Source organism: Rhinoderma darwinii, chromosome 13, assembly GCF_050947455.1.
Source record: "Rhinoderma darwinii isolate aRhiDar2 chromosome 13, aRhiDar2.hap1, whole genome shotgun sequence".
Classification (NCBI taxonomy): Eukaryota; Metazoa; Chordata; class Amphibia; order Anura; family Rhinodermatidae; genus Rhinoderma; species Rhinoderma darwinii.
The window spans coordinates 69719153-69742713 of record NC_134699.1 but is presented as its reverse complement, the minus strand read 5'-3'; the positions used below and the strand labels follow the sequence as shown (position 1 = coordinate 69742713).

At 41.6% G+C, this 23561-nt stretch overlaps 1 protein-coding gene across 1 annotated transcript in view; it reads right to left on the bottom strand.

Annotated features, from left to right (window-relative positions):
* The window catches only part of LOC142666402 (myosin-3-like), a 55653-nt gene that overhangs the window by 21656 nt on the left and 10436 nt on the right, over nucleotides 1-23561 (bottom strand). The window contains exons 4-20 of the mRNA XM_075846432.1: nucleotides 13472-13628; nucleotides 12964-12991; nucleotides 12293-12404; nucleotides 11942-12034; nucleotides 11795-11858; nucleotides 11320-11418; nucleotides 10746-10849; nucleotides 10523-10661; nucleotides 9725-9843; nucleotides 9495-9644; nucleotides 8828-8998; nucleotides 8430-8739; nucleotides 8232-8305; nucleotides 6541-6628; nucleotides 6346-6463; nucleotides 6029-6152; nucleotides 5813-5949 (exon numbers count right to left, since the gene is read on the bottom strand). Of these exons, the coding sequence (XP_075702547.1) occupies nucleotides 5813-5949; nucleotides 6029-6152; nucleotides 6346-6463; nucleotides 6541-6628; nucleotides 8232-8305; nucleotides 8430-8739; nucleotides 8828-8998; nucleotides 9495-9644; nucleotides 9725-9843; nucleotides 10523-10661; nucleotides 10746-10849; nucleotides 11320-11418; nucleotides 11795-11858; nucleotides 11942-12034; nucleotides 12293-12404; nucleotides 12964-12991; nucleotides 13472-13628 (2087 nt within the window). The remainder of the gene's footprint in view (nucleotides 1-5812; nucleotides 5950-6028; nucleotides 6153-6345; nucleotides 6464-6540; nucleotides 6629-8231; nucleotides 8306-8429; nucleotides 8740-8827; nucleotides 8999-9494; nucleotides 9645-9724; nucleotides 9844-10522; nucleotides 10662-10745; nucleotides 10850-11319; nucleotides 11419-11794; nucleotides 11859-11941; nucleotides 12035-12292; nucleotides 12405-12963; nucleotides 12992-13471; nucleotides 13629-23561) is intronic.

Below are 23561 nucleotides of genomic sequence, written 5' to 3'. Positions count from 1 at the left end.
ATTATGGTGTGTAGCTCTTTATGGTGCTGTTATCTGGGCACTGTATGTTGGTATTATGGTGTGTAGCTCTTTATGGTGCGGTTATCTGGGCACTGTATGTTGGTATTATGGTGCTGTTATCTGGGCACTGTATGTTGGTATTATGGTGTGTAGCTCTTTATGGTGCTGTTATCTGGGCACTGTATGTTGGTATTATGGTGTGTAGCTCTTTATGGTGCGGTTATCTGGGCACTGTATGTTGGTATTATGGTGCGGTTATCTGGGCACTGTATGTTGGTATTATGGTGTGTAGATCTTTATGGTGCTGTTATCTGGGCACTGTATGTTGGTATTATGGTGTGTAGATCTTTATGGTGCTGTTATCTGGGCACTGTATGTTGGTATTATGGTGTGTAGCTCTTTATGGTGCTGTTATCTGGGCACTGTATGTTGGTATTATGGTGTGTAGCTCTTTATGGTGCTGTTATCTGGGCACTGTATGTTGGTATTATGGTGTGTAGCTCTTTATGGTGCTGTTATCTGGGCACTGTATGTTGGTATTATGGTGTGTAGCTCTTTATGGTGCTGTTATCTGGGCACTGTATGTTGGTATTATGGTGTGTGGCTCTTTATGGTGCTGTTATCTGGGCACTGTATGTTGGTATTATGGTGTGTAGCTCTTTATGGTGCTGTTATCTGGGCACTGTATGTTGGTATCATGGTGTGTAGCTCTTTATGGTGCGGTTATCTGGGCACTGTATGTTGGTATTATGGTGTGTAGCTCTTTATGGTGCGGTTATCTGGGCACTGTATGTTAGTATTATGGTGTGTAGCTCTTTATGGTGCGGTTATCTGGGCACTGTATGTTAGTATTATGGTGTGTAGCTCTTTATGGTGCTGTTATCTGGGCACTGTATGTTAGTATTATGGTGTGTAGCTCTTTATGGTGCTGTTATCTGGGCACTGTATGTTGGTATTATGGTGTGTAGCTCTTTATGGTGCAGTTATCTGGGCACTGTATGTTAGTATTATGGTGTGTAGCTCTTTATGGTGCTGTTATCTGGGCACTGTATGTTAGTATTATGGTGTGTAGCTCTTTATGGTGCTGTTATCTGGGCACTGTATGTTGGTATTATGGTGTGTAGCTCTTTATGGTGCGGTTATCTGGGCACTGTATGTTGGTATTATGGTGTGTAGCTCTTTATGGTGCTGTTATCTGGGCACTGTATGTTAGTATTATGGTGTGTAGCTCTTTATGGTGCTGTTATCTGGGCACTGTATGTTGGTATTATGGTGTGTAGCTCTTTATGGTGCTGTTATCTGGGCACTGTATGTTGGTATTATGGTGTGTAGCTCTTTATGGTGCTGTTATCTGGGCACTGTATGTTAGTATTATGGTGTGTAGCTCTTTATGGTGCTGTTATCTGGGCACTGTATGTTGGTATTATGGTGTGTAGCTCTTTATGGTGCTGTTATCTGGGCACTGTATGTTGGTATTATGGTGTGTAGCTCTTTATGGTGCTGTTATCTGGGCACTGTATGTTAGTATTATGGTGTGTAGCTCTTTATGGTGCTGTTATCTGGGCACTGTATGTTAGTATTATGGTGTGTAGCTCTTTATGGTGCTGTTATCTGGGCACTGTATGTTGGTATTATGGTGTGTAGCTCTTTATGGTGCGGTTATCTGGGCACTGTATGTTGGTATTATGGTGTGTAGCTCTTTATGGTGCTGTTATCTGGGCACTGTATGTTAGTATTATGGTGTGTAGCTCTTTATGGTGCTGTTATCTGGGCACTGTATGTTGGTATTATGGTGTGTAGCTCTTTATGGTGCTGTTATCTGGGCACTGTATGTTGGTATTATGGTGTGTAGCTCTTTATGGTGCTGTTATCTGGGCACTGTATGTTGGTATTATGGTGTGTAGCTCTTTATGGTGCGGTTATCTGGGCACTGTATGTTGGTATTATGGTGTGTAGCTCTTTATGGTGCGGTTATCTGGGCACTGTATGTTGGTATTATGGTGTGTAGCTCTTTATGGTGCTGTTATCTGGGCACTGTATGTTGGTATTATGGTGTGTAGCTCTTTATGGTGCTGTTATCTGGGCACTGTATGTTGGTATCATGGTGTGTAGCTCTTTATGGTGCGGTTATCTGGGCACTGTATGTTGGTATTATGGTGCTGTTATCTGGGCACTTTATGTTGGTATTATGGTGTGTAGCTCTCTATGGTGCTGTTATCTGGGCACTGTATGTTGGTATCATGGTGTGTAGCTCTTTATGGTGCGGTTATCTGGGCACTGTATGTTGGTATCATGGTGTGTAGCTCTCTATGGTGCTGTTATCTGGGCACTGTATGTTGGTATCATGGTGTGTAGCTCTTTATGGTGCTGTTATCTGGGCACTGTATGTTGGTATTATGGTGTGTAGCTCTTTATGGTGATGTTATCTGGGCACTGTATGTTGGTATTATGGTGTGTAGCTCTTTATGGTGCGGTTATCTGGGCACTGTATGTTGGTATTATGGTGTGTAGCTCTTTATGGTGCTGTTATCTGGGCACTGTATGTTGGTATTATGGTGTGTAGCTCTTTATGGTGCTGTTATCTGGGCACTGTATGTTGGTATTATGGTGTGTAGCTCTCTATGGTGCTGTTATCTGGGCACTGTATGTTGGTATTATGGTGTGTAGCTCTTTATGGTGCGGTTATCTGGGCACTGTATGTTGGTATTATGGTGCTGTTATCTGGGCACTGTATGTTAGTATTATGGTGTGTAGATCTTTATGGTGCTGTTATCTGGGCACTGTATGTTGGTATTATGGTGTGTAGCTCTTTATGGTGCTGTTATCTGGGCACTGTATGTTGGTATTATGGTGTGTAGCTCTTTATGGTGCTGTTATCTGGGCACTGTATGTTGGTATTATAGTGTGTAGCTCTTTATGGTGCTGTTATCTGGGCACTGTATGTTGGTATTATGGTGTGTAGCTCTTTATGGTGCTGTTATCTGGGCACTGTATGTTGGTATTATGGTGTGTAGCTCTTTATGGTGCTGTTATCTGGGCACTGTATGTTGGTATTATGGTGTGTAGCTCTTTATGGTGCGGTTATCTGGGCACTGTATGTTGGTATTATGGTGTGTAGCTCTTTATGGTGCGGTTATCTGGGCACTGTATGTTGGTATCATGGTGTGTAGCTCTTTATGGTGCGGTTATCTGGGCACTGTATGTTGGTATTATGGTGTGTAGCTCTTTATGGTGCTGTTATCTGGGCACTGTATGTTAGTATTATGGTGTGTAGCTCTTTATGGTGCTGTTATCTGGGCACTGTATGTTGGTATTATGGTGTGTAGCTCTTTATGGTGCTGTTATCTGGGCACTGTATGTTGGTATCATGGTGTGTAGCTCTTTATGGTACTGTTATCTGGGCACTGTATGTTGGTATTATGGTGTGTAGCTCTTTATGGTGCGGTTATCTGGGCACTGTATGTTGGTATCATGGTGTGTAGCTCTTTATGGTGCTGTTATCTGGGCACTGTATGTTGGTATTATGGTGTGTAGCTCTTTATGGTGCTGTTATCTGGGCACTGTATGTTGGTATTATGGTGTGTAGCTCTCTATGGTGCTGTTATCTGGGCACTGTATGTTGGTATTATGGTGTGTAGCTCTTTATGGTGCTGTTATCTGGGCACTGTATGTTGGTATTATGGTGTGTAGCTCTTTATGGTGCTGTTATCTGAGCACTGTATGTTGGTATTATGGTGTGTAGCTCTTTATGGTGCGGTTATCTGGGCACTGTATGTTGGTATTATGGTGTGTAGCTCTTTATGGTGCGGTTATCTGGGCACTGTATGTTGGTATCATGGTGTGTAGCTCTCTATGGTGCTGTTATCTGGGCACTGTATGTTGGTATTATGGTGTGTAGCTCTTTATGGTGCTGTTATCTGGGCACTGTATGTTGGTATTATGGTGTGTAGCTCTTTATGGTGCTGTTATCTGGGCACTGTATGTTGGTATTATGGTGTGTAGCTCTTTATGGTGCTGTTATCTGGGCACTGTATGTTGGTATTATGGCGTGTAGCTCTTTATGGTGCTGTTATCTGGGCACTGTATGTTGGTATTATGGCGTGTAGCTCTTTATGGTGCTGTTATCTGGGCACTGTATGTTGGTATTATGGTGTGTAGCTCTCTATTGTGCTGTTATCTGGGCACTGTATGTTGGTATTATGGTGTTTAGCTCTTTATGGTGCTGTTATCTGGGCACTGTATGTTGGTATTATGGTGTGTAGCTCTTTATGGTGCTGTTATCTGAGCACTGTATGTTGGTATTATGGTGTGTAGCTCTCTATTGTGCTGTTATCTGGGCACTGTATGTTGGTATCATGGTGTTTAGCTCTTTATGGTGCTGTTATCTGGGCACTGTATGTTGGTATTATGGTGTGTAGCTCTTTATGGTGCTGTTATCTGGGCACTGTATGTTGGTATTATGGTGTGTAGCTCTTTATGGTGCTGTTATCTGGGCACTGTATGTTAGTATTATGGTGTGTAGCTCTTTATGGTGCTGTTATCTGGGCACTGTATGTTGGTATCATGGTGTTTAGCTCTTTATGGTGCTGTTATCTGGGCACTGTATGTTGGTATTATGGTGTGTAGCTCTTTATGGTGCTGTTATCTGGGCACTGTATGTTGGTATTATGGTGTGTAGCTCTTTATGGTGCTGTTATCTGGGCACTGTATGTTAGTATTATGGTGTGTAGCTCTTTATGGTGCTGTTATCTGGGCACTGTATGTTGGTATCATGGTGTTTAGCTCTTTATGGTGCTGTTATCTGGGCACTGTATGTTGGTATTATGGTGTGTAGCTCTTTATGGTGCTGTTATCTGGGCACTGTATGTTGGTATTATGGTGTGTAGCTCTTTATGGTGCGGTTATCTGGGCACTGTATGTTGGTATTATGGTGTGTAGCTCTTTATGGTGCTGTTATCTGGGCACTGTATGTTGGTATTATGGTGTGTAGCTCTTTATGGTGCTGTTATCTGAGCACTGTATGTTGGTATTATGGTGTGTAGCTCTTTATGGTGCTGTTATCTGGGCACTGTATGTTGGTATCATGGTGTGTAGCTCTTTATGGTGCTGTTATCTGGGCACTGTATGTTGGTATTATGGTGTGTAGCTCTTTATGGTGCTGTTATCTGGGCACTGTATGTTGGTATTATGGTGTGTAGCTCTTTATGGTGCTGTTATCTGGGCACTGTATGTTGGTATTATGGTGTGTAGCTCTTTATGGTGCTGTTATCTGGGCACTGTATGTTGGTATTATGGTGTGTAGCTCTTTATGGTGCTGTTATCTGGGCACTGTATGTTGGTATTATGGTGTGTAGCTCTCTATGGTGCTGTTATCTGGGCACTGTATGTTGGTATTATGGTGTGTAGCTCTTTATGGTGCTGTTATCTGGGCACTGTATGTTAGTATTATGGTGTGTAGCTCTTTATGGTGCTGTTATCTGGGCACTGTATGTTGGTATTATGGTGTGTAGCTCTTTATGGTGCTGTTATCTGGGCACTGTATGTTGGTATTATGGTGTGTAGCTCTTTATGGTGCTGTTATCTGGGCACTGTATGTTGGTATTATGGTGTGTAGCTCTTTATGGTGCTGTTATCTGGGCACTGTATGTTGGTATTATGGTGTGTAGCTCTCTATGGTGCTGTTATCTGGGCACTGTATGTTGGTATATGTCTCTGTAAGGCACTGTGCCACTATAACGTGATATTGCTTAGGCACAGTATGACATAATGACATAGCAGAGGGTGCCCAGTACACATAACAAGCTCTCCTCACCTTCTTTCCACCATCTTCTTGAACTCCTGCCTCATCAAGAACCCCCGACATACAGCCTGCGTGCGGGTGATCAGCAGGGCGAGGCGGTCGTCCCTCATCTCCTCCAGTGTCCCCAGGAGACCAGCCTTAAAAAACACCTACAACAAAAATTGATCTGATTCTACATGAAGCGAGCATAACTACCCAGCCAGGACTGGCATTTATTCAGGGGGTTACCTTGGTGTGCCCAAATTTATACTGAGTGTTATCAAGGTCGATGGAGCCCAGGAGCTTCTCAGAGGCTTTCTTGCTGTCAATGAATTGACCCTCTGGGATGGCGCTGGCGTTCAGGATTCGATATCTGCCCAAAATAAAATATAATGTGATCACTGACGGCTCTGGGTGAAGAAAAATTCCCAATAGAGGTCACTTGGATCTGACAATCAGCTCATACGGGAAGCGAGGCTGAGTGCAGAACAGGAATGTAGGGTCTATCGCTATCTGTTATCAGCCATTGCAGGTTGATTACAATCTTGTAACATGGTTTATTTCACCTTTGTTTAAAGTCTCCATATTGGATCCTGTTTGGAAATCCTTTCCTGCAGATGCGGATCCCCTCCAGCACCCCGTTACACCTCAGCTGATGCAGGACAAGATGGTGGTCCATTTCACCTGGCGACCAGACAATCAGATCAGTCACATGCTGCGGGGGAACGTACGGAAGATATCAGGGCAGGGAGTCACATTACCTGGGGTTTTGGTCTCGTTGGGGATGAGGCAGCGCACAAAATGAGGGTGTGTGGTCCGAAGGTTAGACATCAGCTTGTTCAGATTCTCCTGTGAAGAGATCATAATACAGATAATGTAGTAGAAGTTACCTGCAGTCCTATGTAACACCACAGATAACACAGTGATAACTCTGAATACAGATAACGTAGTAGATGTTACCTGCAGTCCTACGTAACACCACAGATAACACAGTGATAACTCTCTGAGTACAGATAATGTAGTAGATGTTACCTGCAGTCCTACGTAACACCACAGATAACACAGTGATAACTCTCTGAGTACAGATAATGTAGTAGAAGTTACCTGCAGTCCTACGTAACACCACAGATAACACAGTGATAACTGAGTACAGATAATGTAGTAGATGTTACCTGCAGTCCTATGTAACACCACATATAACACAGTGATAACTCTCTGATTACAGATAATGTAGTAGTGTTACCTGCAGTCCTATGTAACACCACATGTAACAGTGATAACTCTCCGAGTACAGATAATGTAGACATTACCTGCAGTCCTATGTAACACCACAGATAACACAGTGATAACTCTCTGATTACAGATAATGTAGTAGATGTTACCTGCAGTCCTATGTAACACCACAGATAACACAGTGATAACTCTCTGATTACAGATAATGTAGTAGAAGTTACCTGCAGTCCTATGTAACACCACAGATAACACAGTGATAACTCTCTGATTACAGATAATGTAGTAGATGTTACCTGCAGTCCTACGTAACACCACAGATAACACAGTGATAACTCTCTGAGTACAGATAATGTAGTAGATGTTACCTGCAGTCCTACGTAACACCACAGATAACACAGTGATAACTCTCTGAGTACAGATAATGTAGTAGAAGTTACCTGCAGTCCTACGTAACACCACAGATAACACAGTGATAACTGAGTACAGATAATGTAGTAGATGTTACCTGCAGTCCTATGTAACACCACATATAACACAGTGATAACTCTCTGATTACAGATAATGTAGTAGTGTTACCTGCAGTCCTATGTAACACCACATGTAACAGTGATAACTCTCCGAGTACAGATAATGTAGACATTACCTGCAGTCCTATGTAACACCACAGATAACACAGTGATAACTCTCTGATTACAGATAATGTAGTAGATGTTACCTGCAGTCCTATGTAACACCACAGATAACACAGTGATAACTCTCTGACTACAGATAATGTAGCAGTGTTACCTGCAGTCCTATGTAACACCACATATAACACAGTGATAACTGATTACTGATAATGTAGTACATGTTACCTGCAGTCCTATGTAACACCACAGATAACACAGTGATAACTCTCTGAGTACAGATAATGTAGTAGATGTTAGCTGTAGTCCTATGTAACACCACAGATAACACAGTGATAACTCTCTGAGCACAGATAATGTAGTAGATGTTACCTGCAGTCCTATGTAACACCACAGATAACACAGTGATAACTCTCTGATTACTGATAATGTAGTAGATGTTACCTGCAGTCCTATGTAACACCAGAACCTGTAAAAACCCTCCATTATGATAGAGGTCACTTCTCCTGTATTAGAAGAGGTCCTTGGTCCATGTTTAAAATTGAAATTTTGGGAAAAGTTGTGTTTAGCCTAAATAAAAATTAAATTCTTACCCGGAAAAGTGCAGACACTGTCTGGAAGGAGGAGCCCTTCTTCTTTGCCGCCTTCTTGGCGGTCGCCCCTTCACCTGTAAGAGAAGAGCAGCAATTCAAGCGTCTTAAAGGGGCTCTGCTCTTTGGACAACCTGTCTCCATATAGGGTGACAGGTGGGGTTCCCCAGTTTTTGGTCGGCCCATTAATTATTATCTCACCTGCCTCCGATGCGGAGTATGTGGCATAGAGGTTAGCCAGGATTTTCATGGAGGATTTCTGGTACAGTCCCACCACCGTCTCATTCAGTGGGTCCTTGTTCTTGTCAAGCCAACCACTGATGTTGTAGTCCACGGTCCCGGCATAGTGGACCAGGGAGAAGTGAGCCTCGGCTTTGCCTTTGGCCGGCTTGGGCTTCTGGAAGTTGTTGGACTTGCCGAGATGTTGATCGTACAGCTTGTTCTTGAAAGAGGTGTCGGTCGCCTTGGGGAACATGCACTCCTCTTCAAGGATGGAGAAGATGCCCATTGGCTGTGTACAATATGGGACATAGGTTTGATCATCAGAACTTTCTTCACGATTACCGTATCTATGAAAGACGATGAACATAAAAAAATACCTTCTCAATGAGCTCAATGCAGGCGGCCAAGTCCATGCCGAAGTCAATGAACTCCCACTCTATTCCTTCCTTCTTGTATTCCTCTTGTTCCAGTACAAACATGTGGTGGTTGAAGAATTGCTGCAGCTTCTCATTGGTGAAGTTGATGCAAAGTTGCTCCAAGCTGTTGAACTACAAGTGACATACAATGTTCCGGTATCTGCTCATCAGTACATATTATAGCTGGCATCTATACAGAGGGGTAACTGGAAGGTCCTCGACCCCAATGTAAAATCAGTACCTGGCCCCCCCAACTACCATTTCGAATTCTTAGGTCGCAAAGGAGATTTGGAGCTACACATCCTGCAAATTTGGAGATTTATGGGCAGCTGGTAAAGAGGGGATAGAGAGTCTACCTATAACCACACTACTGAGGGAAGCCTATTTGGTTTTACTGTGTGTATGCTCTTTGCCCGTTGTCACAAGCCCTGCACCTGTGGTCACATCCTCCCCTATTGCCACAGCTCTAATGTTGTTGCCAAAGCCATGCCCTATTGTCCCAAGCCCTGCACTTGTGGTCACATCCCCCTATTGCCACAGCCCAAATGTTGTTGTCATAGCTTGACAATAGGGGCGTGGTTGTCACAGCCCCACCCCTGTTCTTACCCGGAAAGAAGGTCGTACCAACCTCAAAGATTTCAAAACCGGCGATATCGAGCACCCCGATGAAATGCTGCCTGGGGAGTTTGGTATCAAGCTGCTGGTTAATGCGCGTTACCATCCACAAGAAGAGCTTCTCGTACACAGACTTACAAAGGGCGTTGACATTTTGGTGCACCTGTACAATACAACAGCGTTATCGATCCGAGGTGCCGGCAGCGGGATCATGAGACTGAGAGCTGCAGGTCGTGCCCTTACCTGATCCACGGTTTGGCCCTTGGTCACGTACTCATTGCCAACTTTGACCCTGGGGTAGCAGAGAGCTTTTAGCAAGTCTGAAGAGTTCAGGCCGGTCAGGTAAGCTGTTTTATCAGCAACTGAGGTGGAAACAATGCAAGTGAGCAAGACACTGGCTGACACCAGAGAGCACACCCCCTAACATCCTATTATCACCTACATGTCTAAAGTGACCCCAAAATGTAGCAGAAGACCAGGGTGCCGATATAGTGATTTACAGAACAACATGTATACATCGACACTCACCCATATTTGCCGGAATCGGGGGTGGACTATTTATGGGGACGAGTACTGCTCCTTATCATATGTAACATCCTGGAGTAGGGAGCAGAGTGCAGAGAATGGAGATGATGCGAGTAGTGTGCTTTACCATGAGGCTGGCGCCATGGGCAGGACTATACCTGGCGCTTTGAGAGCTATGATGGGTGTGCCAATACAGACACTATATAGGGGCACTACAATGAGGGACTACTGCCATAGTATGGACTTGGAGGTATGGTCAGAAGTAGTCCAGTAGGTGTGACCAGTGTATTCAAGGGTGGAGCTTATGCCTGAAAACACTTGGCACCATCTAATTTCCCATCTTGATTCTTGGGCAGGATAAACAAGCCATAAAAATGGGTCCATCTAGTATGACTCCAGTGGGTGGACGCCCAACATGCGGATGGAGGTCTGTCCTGTGGTGAATCCTCGTTCCTGCTGACCCCTGCGGTTCCTCACGGATGGTAACGAAGTGACCCAACCCTGGCCATGACTCACCTTCAGTGCCATCAGGCTCCGCTTGCTCCTCTCTTGGTTTTTGCTTGAATTTCATGACTCCATAATGCATGACCGCGCCCGTTAACTTGTAAATTCCGACTTTCTCCTCAGGTGTGAAGCCCAAGATATCGATGGCGTTCTGCAATCCCACGGCAAAAATTCAATTTAAAAAAAATCCCCCAATCACACATTTATCCCGTCCAGAACGGCGGAGAACTCTTACGTCTGTGGCCATCAGCTCCTCGGAATCGTCGATGCTGGCCACCGTAAGCTCCCCTTGGCTGATGTAGGGAAAATCGTATGGATTTGTGGTGATCAACATCATATCTGAAATAACAACATCTCAGTAAGGCTGTCCTGTATCGCTCAGACCGTTGCTATCCAAAAAAAATGGGTTTTCTGCGAAATGTTAATTTTAAGAATGGAATTACAAGCCCGCGCCATCTTGGGGTAGTCCACATCCAGCATAAATGTGCGTCGGATGCCACTAACATTTTGTGGTAGAAGTTTATATAAAATCTAAATCAAAAAATCGATTTGATTAAGAAAAAAAAAATAGACATTCAAACAAAATAAATTTGAAAATATAATTATAGCAAAAATTTGGCGGAAAAACGCTAGCACCGCCGCCATGATTCCAGTCTTCCATACTAAACTATAATGACTGTGATTTATCAATAGAAAGTTGTGTTCATTTTGTTTTTTATGTGAAAAATGTAAAAAATGTGTGAAAAATTTAATTATAGCAAAAAGTTGGCAGAAGAATTTTTCCACCCCCAACTGATCTCACGACTTACCAATTAATTCAGGCTTCTTGTTGGACAAGATTTGGTAGAAGATGTGGTAACTACGTTCTGCCTGGAGCTGGAAAGTTACTCTGGATTTCTCCAACAGATCTGCAATGAGATGAGCGAGAAGAATATTTGGACAGTTCAATGGACAAGGGTCTTCTCCCATCAGAGGTCCATAAAGGAGGTATGACACCACCAGGCTCCTGGAGGAGACTAACGCCCATAGGGATCCTCCTATGACCATCATTTCTGGGTAGGGAGGACCTACAACCCTAATCCAAAAATTCTAGAGGAACCAACAGTTTCCCAACATATTCATAGGACAGGAAACAGGAACAGAGTAGGATTTGAAGCAATCCCAGAGGCTCCAATACTGGATAGATGGAGCCAGATCTGTCATGGCCCTTTCATGGGAATAAAGGAAAATACAACTCCAAAAATTTGAAGCTAACCACACTGAACTAGATGAAGAAATTCTCACATGTTTCGATATCTGCTGATGCGAGCTTCCCTGTGGTGCCAAAGTGGATACGAATAAATTTCCCCTGTTGAGTAAGAAAAGGTCTTCATTTACTGAGACACAATAATAATAAAAAAACACAAAAACAAAAAACAAGAAAAAACATACAAATCGGGAGGAGTTGTCATTCCTAACAGTCTTGGCGTTGCCAAACGCTTCTAGGAGGGGATTGGCCTGGATTATTTGATCTTCTAGGGTTCCCTATACAAAAAGAAAAAAAACGATTATTAAAAATATATATATTTTTTTATTTATCACATTTTTTTTATATTACGTTTTTTTTTAAATATAATTCATGTACGTAAACAAAGTTCTATACATTTCAATTTGCTACATTTTTACAAAAACATTTTATAAGCTTATTCCGGACTTTAAGGCAAAATTTTATTTTAAAAAAAAATTTGGATTTTCTGTAAAATCTGTTGATTATTTATTATTATTTCACAATTCATCATGTACCTTTATCCCACTTAGTGACTCCTTCTTCTTTGGGTCACCAACTGCTGCAATGGTTGCAAAGTATTGGATGACGCGTTTCGTGTTCACAGTCTTCCCGGCACCAGATTCTCCGCTACAAGACAGAACATTATATTAATATTACGCTGCAGTTACAATATAGAAATTCTGTCCCTACAATGGAAGAGTAAAAAAAACAAAACATCTATATTATAAAAAAAAAAAGTTGGGGTGTCGCCCAAAACGTTATTTTTTTATAATCCACGCATATTTTTGTCTACATTAGTGATATTTAAATCAATTTAAAAAAAATAGCTAAAATTTTTTTTTTTAATGACCAGAAATTTATCAGAATTTTAACTTATTTTCAACCTTTTCACTTGATTCGTTTTATTTAAATCAAAACATAAAGCAGATAAAATTTTACATTTTAACAACATTGAATCTAATTAAATTTAAAAGCAAAAATGTATATTCTCGAGATTATGAATCTTCCATTTCTTGTCTTCATTATTTAATTTTTTTTTTGAATTTTAATTTAAATAGAAAAAAATACAAAAAATTTAGGGAGAATTTATTTTACATTTTGAAATATAATTTTTTGAAATGTATTTTAAGATCTAAATTAATATTTTAAATTAAATATGGGGGGGGGACAATCACTGTGTACATACGTGATCAGAATAGACTGGTTCTCACGGTCTGTGGGTGGAAAAAAACAAAAACATTTCACTTACCGTATTTATATTGTATTTGCATGACAACATATTTTCACGCATCAAAAATAAAAAATAATAAAAATAAAAGTTAACTGTACCCCCCTACATACGTCATTATACCATATAATACTGCTGTACAGACATTCAGATAAAGCATATTATATACTCCATACACAGCAAAAGCTGCGTTTAGAATGATCTTGGAGACTGCAGAACTTCCCATATTCTGGAACCTGCTAGGTCTGTTTCCTCTACACAGCTTGATCTCTTTACTTGCAGACGTTATATAGGGTTTATACAGTCTCCGTACAGGAACCCCTCAAAATGAAGTACAATAGAGAATGCTGCTCTATTTTAGCTTCAGCAGAATTGTGAATGCTGCTCCGCATGTGCACAGAAAAGTATGCAATGTCCTCACCATTTCAGGTAGTTCCAGAACTATAATAAAGGCAAAACGACTCACCAGTCAACATGAACTGATAGGCGTTATCAGAGATGGAGAAGATGTGTGGTGGGGCCTCCTGCCGCTTCTTGCCTCGGTAGGCGTTTACCACCTCGGGGTTGTACACCGGCAGCCACTTGTATGGGTTGACAGTGACACAAAACAGCCCAGAATAGGTCTATAATACAGGAGTGAGGTTTAGGTGAGGCTTCGTTCACATCTGCGCTAGGGCCCCGTTGCGATGTTCCGTCAGAGCGGGACCCTGACTGGCACAAACGGAAACCAAAGGTGACGGATCCGGTACCAATGGTTTCCGTTTGTCTCAGTTGTGCAAGAGTTCGGTCGTTTTGACAGAATCAAAAGCGTAGTCGACTACTGATCACAATACTGTAGATGACCTCTCACCAGTGATGTATATACAGTGATATCACTAGCTCTATATACTGGAGATCCGGGTGTAGTACTGATCACTATACACTAGATGATCTCTCACCAGTGATGTATATACAGTGATATCACTAGCTTTATATACTGGAGATCTGGTTGTAGTACTGATCACTATACTCTAGGTGACCTCTCACCAGTGATGTATATACAGTGATATCACTAGCTCTATATACTGGAGATCCGGGTGTAGTACTGATCACTATACTCTAGATGACCTCTCACCAGTGATGTATATACAGTGATATCGCTAGCTCTATATACTGGAGATCCGGGTGTAGTACTGATCACTATACTCTAGATGACCTCTCACCAGTGATGTATATACAGTGATCTCACTAGCTCTATATACTGGAGATCCGGGTGTAGTACTGATCACTATACTCTAGATGACCTCTCACCAGTGATGTATATACAGTGATATCACTATCTATATACTGGAGATCCGGGTGTAGTACTGATCACTATACTCTAGATGACTTCTCACCAGTGATGTATATACAGTGATATCGCTAGCTCTATATACTGAAGATCCGGGTGTAGTACTGATCACTATACTGTAGATGACTTCTCACCAGTGATGTATATACAGTGATATCGCTAGCTCTATATACTGGAGATCCGGGTGTAGTACTGATCACTATACTGTAGATGACCTCTCACCAGTGATGTATATACAGTGATATCACTAGCTCTATATACTGGAGATCCGGGTGTAGTACTGATCACTATACTCTAGTGACCTCTCACCAGTGATGTATATACAGTGATAACACTAGCTCTATATACTGGAGATCTGGGTGTAGTACTGATCACTATACTGTAGATGACCTCTCACCAGTGATGTATATACAGTGATATCACTAGCTCTATATACTGGAGATCCGGGTGTAGTACTGATCACTATACTCTAGATGACCTCTCACCAGTGATGTATATACAGTGATATCACTAGCTCTATATACTGGAGATCTGGGTGTAGTACTGATCACTATACTCTAGATGACCTCTCACCAGTGATGTATATACAGTGATATCACTAGCTCTATATACTGGAGATCCGGGTGTAGTACTGATCACTATACTCTAGATGACCTCTCACCAGTGATGTATATATAGTGATATGACTAGCTCTATATACTGGAGATCTGGGTGTAGTACTGATCACTATACTCTAGATGACCTCTCACCAGTGATGTATATACAGTGATATCACTAGCTCTATATACTGGAGATCCGGGTGTAGTACTGATCACTATACTCTAGATGACCTCTCACCAGTGATGTATATATAGTGATATGACTAGCTCTATATACTGGAGATCCGGGTGTAGTACTGATCACTATACTCTAGATGATCTCTCACCAGTGATGTATATACAGTGATATCACTAGCTCTATATACTGGAGATCCGGGTGTAGTACTGATCACTATACTGTAGATGACCTCTCACCAGTGATGTATATACAGTGATATCACTAGCTCTATATACTGGAGATCCGGGTGTAGTACTGATCACTATACTCTAGATGACCTCTCACCAGTGATGTGTATACAGTGATATCACTAGCTCTATATACTGGAGATCTGGGTGTAGCACTGATCACTATACTCTAGGTGACCTCTCACCAGTGATGTATATACAGTGATATCACTAGCTCTATATACTGGAGATCCGGGTGTAGCACTGATCACTATACTGTAGATGACCTCTCACCAGTGATGTATATACAGTGATATCACTAGCTCTATATACTGGAGATCCGGGTGTAGTACTGATCACTATACTCTAGGTGACCTCTCACCAGTGATGTATATACAGTGATATCACTAGCTCTATATACTGGAGATCCGGGTGTAGTACTGATCACAATACTGTAGATGACCTCTCACCAGTGATGTATATACAGTGATATCACTAGCTCTATATACTGGAGATCCGGGTGTAGTACTGATCACTATACTCTAGGTGACCTCTTACCAGTGATGTATATACAGTGATATCACTAGCTCTATATACTGGAGATCCGGGTGTAGTACTGATCACTATACTCTAGATGATCTCTCACCAGTGATGTATATACAGTGATATCACTAGCTCTATATACTGGAGATCCGGGTGTAGTACTGATCACTATACACTAGATGATCTCTCACCAGTGATGTATATACAGTGATATCACTAGCTCTATATACTGGAGATCCGGGTGTAGTACTGATCACTATACTCTAGATGACCTCTCACCAGTGATGTATATACAGTGATATCACTAGCTCTATATACTGGAGATCCGGGTGTAGTACTGATCACTATACTCTAGATGACCTCTCACCAGTGATGTATATACAGTGATATCACTAGCTCTATATACTGGAGATCCGGGTGTAGTACTAATCACTATACTCTAGATGACCTCTCACCAGTGATGTATATACAGTGATATCACTAGCTCTATATACTAGAGATCCGGGTGTAGTACTGATCACTATACTCTAGATGATCTCTCACCAGTGATGTATATACAGTGATATCACTAGCTCTATATACTGGAGATCCGGGTGTAGTACTGATCACTATACTCTAGATGACCTCTCACCAGTGATGTATATACAGTGATATCACTAGCTCTATATACTGGAGATCCGGGTGTAGTACTGATCACTATACTCTAGATGACCTCTCACCAGTGATGTATATACAGTGATATCACTAGCTCTATATACTGGAGATCCGGGTGTAGTACTGATCACTATACTCTAGGTGACCTCTCACCAGTGATGTATATACAGTGATATCACTAGCTCTATATACTGGAGATCCTGGTGTAGTACTGATCACTATACTCTAGATGACCTCTCACCAGTGATGTATATACAGTGATATCACTAGCTCTATATACTGGAGATCCGGGTGTAGTACTGATCACTATACTCTAGATGACCTCTCACCAGTGATGTATATACAGTGATATCACTAGCTCTATATACTGGAGATCCGGGTGTAGTACTGATCACTATACTCTAGATGACCTCTCACCAGTGATGTATATACAGTGATATCACTAGCTCGATATACTGGAGATCCGGGTGTAGTACTGATCACTATACTCTAGATGACCTCTCACCAGTGATGTATATACAGTGATATCACTAGCTCTATATACTGGAGATCCGGGTGTAGTACTGATCACTATACTCTAGATGACCTCTCACCAGTGATGTATATACAGTGATATCACTAGCTCTATATAATGGAGATCCGGGTGTAGTACTGATCACTATACTCTAGATGACCTCTCACCAGTGATGTATATACAGTGATATCACTAGCTCTATAACTGGAGATCCGGGTGTAGTACTGATCACTATACTCTAGATGATCTCTCACCAGTGATGTATATACAGTGATATCACTAGCTCGATATACTGGAGATCCGGGTGTAGTACTGATCACTATACTCTAGGTGACCTCTCACCAGTGATGTATATACAGTGATATCACTAGCTCTATATACTGGAGATCCGGGTGTAGTACTGATCACTATACTCCAGATGACCTCTCACCAGTGATGTATATACAGTGATATCACTAGCTCTATATACTGGAGATCCGGGTGTAGTACTGATCACTATACTCTAGATGACCTCTCACCAGTGATGTGTATATACAGTGATATCACTAGCTCTATATACTGGAGATCCGTGTGTAGTACTGATTACTATACTCTAGATGATCTCTCACCAGTGATGTATATACAGTGATATCACTAGCTCTATATACTGGAGATCCGGGTGTAGTACTGATCACTATACTCTAGATGACCTCTCACCAGTGATGTATATACAGTGATATCACTAGCTCTATAACTGGAGATCCGGGTGTAGTACTGATCACTATACTCTAGATGATCTCTCACCAGTGATGTATATACAGTGATATCACTAGCTCGATATACTGGAGATCCGGGTGTAGTACTGATCACTATACTCTAGGTGACCTCTCACCAGTGATGTATATACAGTGATATCACTAGCTCTATATACTGGAGATCCGGGTGTAGTACTGATCACTATACTCCAGATGACCTCTCACCAGTGATGTATATACAGTGATATCACTAGCTCTATATACTGGAGATCCGGGTGTAGTACTGATCACTATACTCTAGATGACCTCTCACCAGTGATGTGTATATACAGTGATATCACTAGCTCTATATACTGGAGATCCGTGTGTAGTACTGATTACTATACTCTAGATGATCTCTCACCAGTGATGTATATACAGTGATATCACTAGCTCTATATACTGGAGATCCGGGTGTAGTACTGATCACTATACTCTAGATGACCTCTCACCAGTGATGTATATACATTGATATCACTAGCTCTATATACTGGAGATCCGGGTGTAGTACTGATCACTATACTCTAGATGACCTCTCACCAGTGATGTATATACAGTGATATCACTAGCTCTATATACTGGAGATCCGGGTGTAGTACTGATCACTATACTCTAGATGACCTCTCACCAGTGATGTATATACAGTGATATCACTAGCTCTATATACTGGAGATCCGGGTGTAGTACTGATTACTATACTCTAGATGACCTCTCACCAGTGATGTATATACAGTGATATCACTAGCTCTATATAATGGAGATCCGGGTGTAGTACTGATCACTATACTCTAGATGACCTCTCACCAGTGATGTATATACAGTGATATCACTAGCTCTATAACTGGAGATCCGGGTGTAGTACTGATCACTATACTCTAGATGATCTCTCACCAGTGATGTATATACAGTGATATCACTAGCTCGATATACTGGAGATCCGGGAGTAGTACTGATCACTATACTCTAGATGACCTCTCACCAGTGATGTATATACAGTGATATCACTAGCTCTATATACTGGAGATCCGGGTGTAGTACTGATCACTATACTCTAGATGACCTCTCACCAGTGATGTGTATACAGTGATATCACTAGCTCTATATACTGGAGATCCGGGTGTAGTACTGATCACTATACTCTAGATGACCTCTCACCAGTGATGTATATACAGTGATATCACTAGCTCTATATACTGGAGATCCGGGTGTAGTACTGATCACTATACTCTAGATGACCTCTCACCAGTGATGTATATACAGTGATATCACTAGCTCTATATACTGGAGATCCGGGTGTAGTACTGATCACTATACTCTAGATGACCTCTCACCAGTGATGTATATACAGTGATATCACTAGCTCTATATACTGGAGATCCGGGTGTAGTACTGATCACTATACTCTAGGTGACCTCTCACCAGTGATGTATATACAGTGATATCACTAGCTCTATATACTGGAGATCCGGGTGTAGTACTGATCACTATACTCTAGATGACCTCTCACCAGTGATGTATATACAGTGATATCACTAGCTCTATATACTGGAGATCCGGGTGTAGTACTGATTACTATACTCTAGATGACCTCTCACCAGTGATGTATATACAGTGATATCACTAGCTCTATATACTGGAGATCCGGGTGTAGTACTGATCACTATACTCTAGATGATCTCTCACCAGTGATGTATATACAGTGATATCACTAGCTCTATATACTGGAGATCCGGGTGTAGTACTGATCACTATACTCTAGATGACCTCTCACCAGTGATGTATATACAGTGATATCACTAGCTCTATATACTGGAGATCCGGGTGTAGTACTGATCACTATACTCTAGATGACCTCTCACCAGTGATGTATATACAGTGATATCACTAGCTCTATATACTGGAGATCCGGGTGTAGTACTGATCACTATACTCTAGATGACCTCTCACCAGTGATGTATATACAGTGACATCACTAGCTCTATATACCGGAGATCCGGGTGTAGTACTGATCACTATATTCTAGTGACCTCTCACCAGAGATGTATATACAGTGATATCACTAGCTCTATAAACTGGAGATCCGGGTGTAGTACTGATCACTATACTCTAGGTGACCTCTCACCAGTGATGTATATAGAGTGATATCACTAGCTCTATATACTGGAGATCCGGGTGTAGTACTGATCACTATACTCTAGATGACCTCTCACCAGTGATGTATATACAGTGATATCACTAGCTCTATATACTGGAGATCCGGGTGTAGTACTGATCACTATACTCTAGATGACCTCTCACCAGTGATGTATATACAGTGATATCACTAGCTCTATATACGGGAGATCCGGGTGTAGTACTGATCACTATACTCTAGATGACCTCTCACCAGTGATGTATATACAGTGATATCACTAGCTCTATATACTGGAGATCCGGGTGTAGTACTGATCACTATACTCTAGATGACCTCTCACCAGTGATGTATATATAGTGATATCACTAGCTCTATATACTGGAGATCCGGGTGTAGTACTGATCACTATACTCTAGATGACCTCTCACCAGTGATGTATATACAGTGATATCACTAGCTCTATATACTGGAGATCCGGGTGTAGTACTGATCACTATACTGTAGATGACCTCTCACCAGTGATGTGTATATACAGTGATATCACTAGCTCTATATACTGGAGATCCGGGTGTAGTACTGATCACTATACTCTAGATGACCTCTCACCAGTGATGTATATACAGTGATATCACTAGCTCTATATACTGGAGATCCGGGTGTAGTACTGATCACTATACTCTAGATGACCTCTCACCAGTGATGTATATACAGTGATATCACTAGCTCTATATACGGGAGATCCGGGTATAGTACTGATCACTATTCTCTAGATGACCTCTCACCAGTGATGTATATACAGTGATATCACTAGCTCTATATACTGGAGATCCGGGTGTAGTACTGATCACTATACTCTAGGTGACCTCTCACCAGTGATGTGTATATACAGTGATATCACTAGCTCTATATACTGCAGATCCGGGTGTAGTACTGATCACTATACTCTAGATGACCTCTCACCAGTGATGTATATACAGTGATATCACTAGCTCTATATACTGGAGATCCGGTTGTAGTACTGATCACTATACTCTAGGTGACCTCTCACCAGTGATGTATATACAGTGATATCACTAGCTCTATATACTGGAGATCCGGGCGTAGTACTGATCACTATACTCTAGATGACCTCTCACCAGTGATGTATATACAGTGATATCACTAGCTCTATATACTGGAGATCCGGGTGTAGTACTGATCACTATACTCTAGATGACCTCTCACCAGTGATGTATATACAGTGATATCACTAGCTCTATATACTGGTGATCCGGGTGTAGTACTGATCACTATACTCTAGATGACCTCTCACCAGTGATGTATATACAGTGATATCACTAGCTCTATATACTGGAGATCCGGGTGTAGTACTGATCACTATACTCTAGATGACCTCTCACCAGTGATGTATATACAGTGATATCACTAGCTCTATATACTGGAGATCCGGGTGTAGTACTGATCACTATACTCTAGATGACCTCTCACCAGTGATGTATATACAGTGATATCACTAGCTCTATATACTGGAGATCCGGGTGTAGTACTGATCACTATACTCTAGATGACCTCTCACCAGTGATGTATATACAGTGATATCACTAGCTGTATATACTGGAGATCCGGGTGTAGTACTGATCACTATACTGTAGATGACCTCTCACCAGTGATGTATATACAGTGATATCACTAGCTCTATATACTGGAGATCCGGGTGTAGTACTAATCACTATACTCTAGATGATCTCTCACCAGTGATGTATATACAGTGATATCACTAGCTCTATATACTGGAGATCCGGGTGTAGTACTGATCACTATACTCTAGATGACCTCTCACCAGTGATGTATATACAGTGATATCACTAGCTCTATATACTGGAGATCCGGGTGTAGTACTGATCACTATACTCTAGATGACCTCTCACCAGTGATGTATATACAGTGATATCACTAGCTCTATATACTGGAGATCCGGGTGTAGTACTGATCACTATATTCTAGTGACCTCTCACCAGAGATGTATATACAGTGATATCACTAGCTCTATATACTGGAGATCCGGGTGTAGTACTGATCACTATACTCTAGGTGACCTCTCACCAGTGATGTATATAGAGTGATATCACTAGCTCTATATACTGGAGATCCGGGTGTAGTACTGATCACTATACTCTAGATGACCTCTCACCAGTGATGTATATACAGTGATATCACTAGCTCTATATACTGGAGATCCGGGTGTAGTACTGATCACTATACTCTAGATGACCTCTCACCAGTGATGTATATACAGTGATATCACTAGCTCTATATACTGGAGATCCGGGTGTAGTACTGATCACTATACTCTAGATGACCTCTCACCAGTGATGTATATACAGTGATATCACTAGCTCTATATACTGGATATCCGGGTGTAGTACTGATCACTATTCTCTAGATGACCTCTCACCAGTGATGTATATACAGTGATATCACTAGCTCTATATACTGGAGATCCGGGTGTAGTACTGATCACTATACTCTAGGTGACCTCTCACCAGTGATGTGTATATACAGTGATATCACTAGCTCTATATACTGCAGATCCGGGTGTAGTACTGATCACTATACTCTAGATGACCTCTCACCAGTGATGTATATACAGTGATATCACTAGCTCTATATACTGGAGATCCGGTTGTAGTACTGATCACTATACTCTAGGTGACCTCTCACCAGTGATGTATATACAGTGATATCACTAGCTCTATATACTGGAGATCCGGGCGTAGTACTGATCACTATACTCTAGATGACCTCTCACCAGTGATGTATATACAGTGATATCACTAGCTCTATATACTGGAGATCCGGGTGTAGTACTGATCACTATACTCTAGATGACCTCTCACCAGTGATGTATATACAGTGATATCACTAGCTCTATATACTGGTGATCCGGGTGTAGTACTGATCACTATAATCTAGATGACCTCTCACCAGTGATGTATATACAGTGATATCACTAGCTCTATATACTGGAGATCCGGGTGTAGTACTGATCACTATACTCTAGATGACCTCTCACCAGTGATGTATATACAGTGATATCACTAGCTCTATATACTGGAGATCCGGGTGTAGTACTGATCACTATACTCTAGATGACCTCTCACCAGTGATGTATATACAGTGATATCACTAGCTCTATAACTGGAGATCCGGGTGTAGTACTGATCACTATACTCTAGATGATCTCTCACCAGTGATGTATATACAGTGATATCACTAGCTCTATATACTGGAGATCCGGGTGTAGTACTGATCACTATACTCTAGATGATCTCTCACCAGTGATGTATATATAGTGATATCACTAGCTCTATATACTGGAGATCCGGGTGTAGTACTGATCACTATACTCTAGATGACCTCTCACCAGTGATGTATATACAGTGATATCACTAGCTCTATATACTGGAGATCCGGGTGTAGTACTGATCACTATACTCTAGGTGACCTCTCACCAGTGATGTATATACAGTGATATCACTAGCTCTATATACCGGAGATCCGGGTGTAGTACTGATCACTATACTCTAGATGACCTCTCACCAGTGATGTATATACAGTGATATCA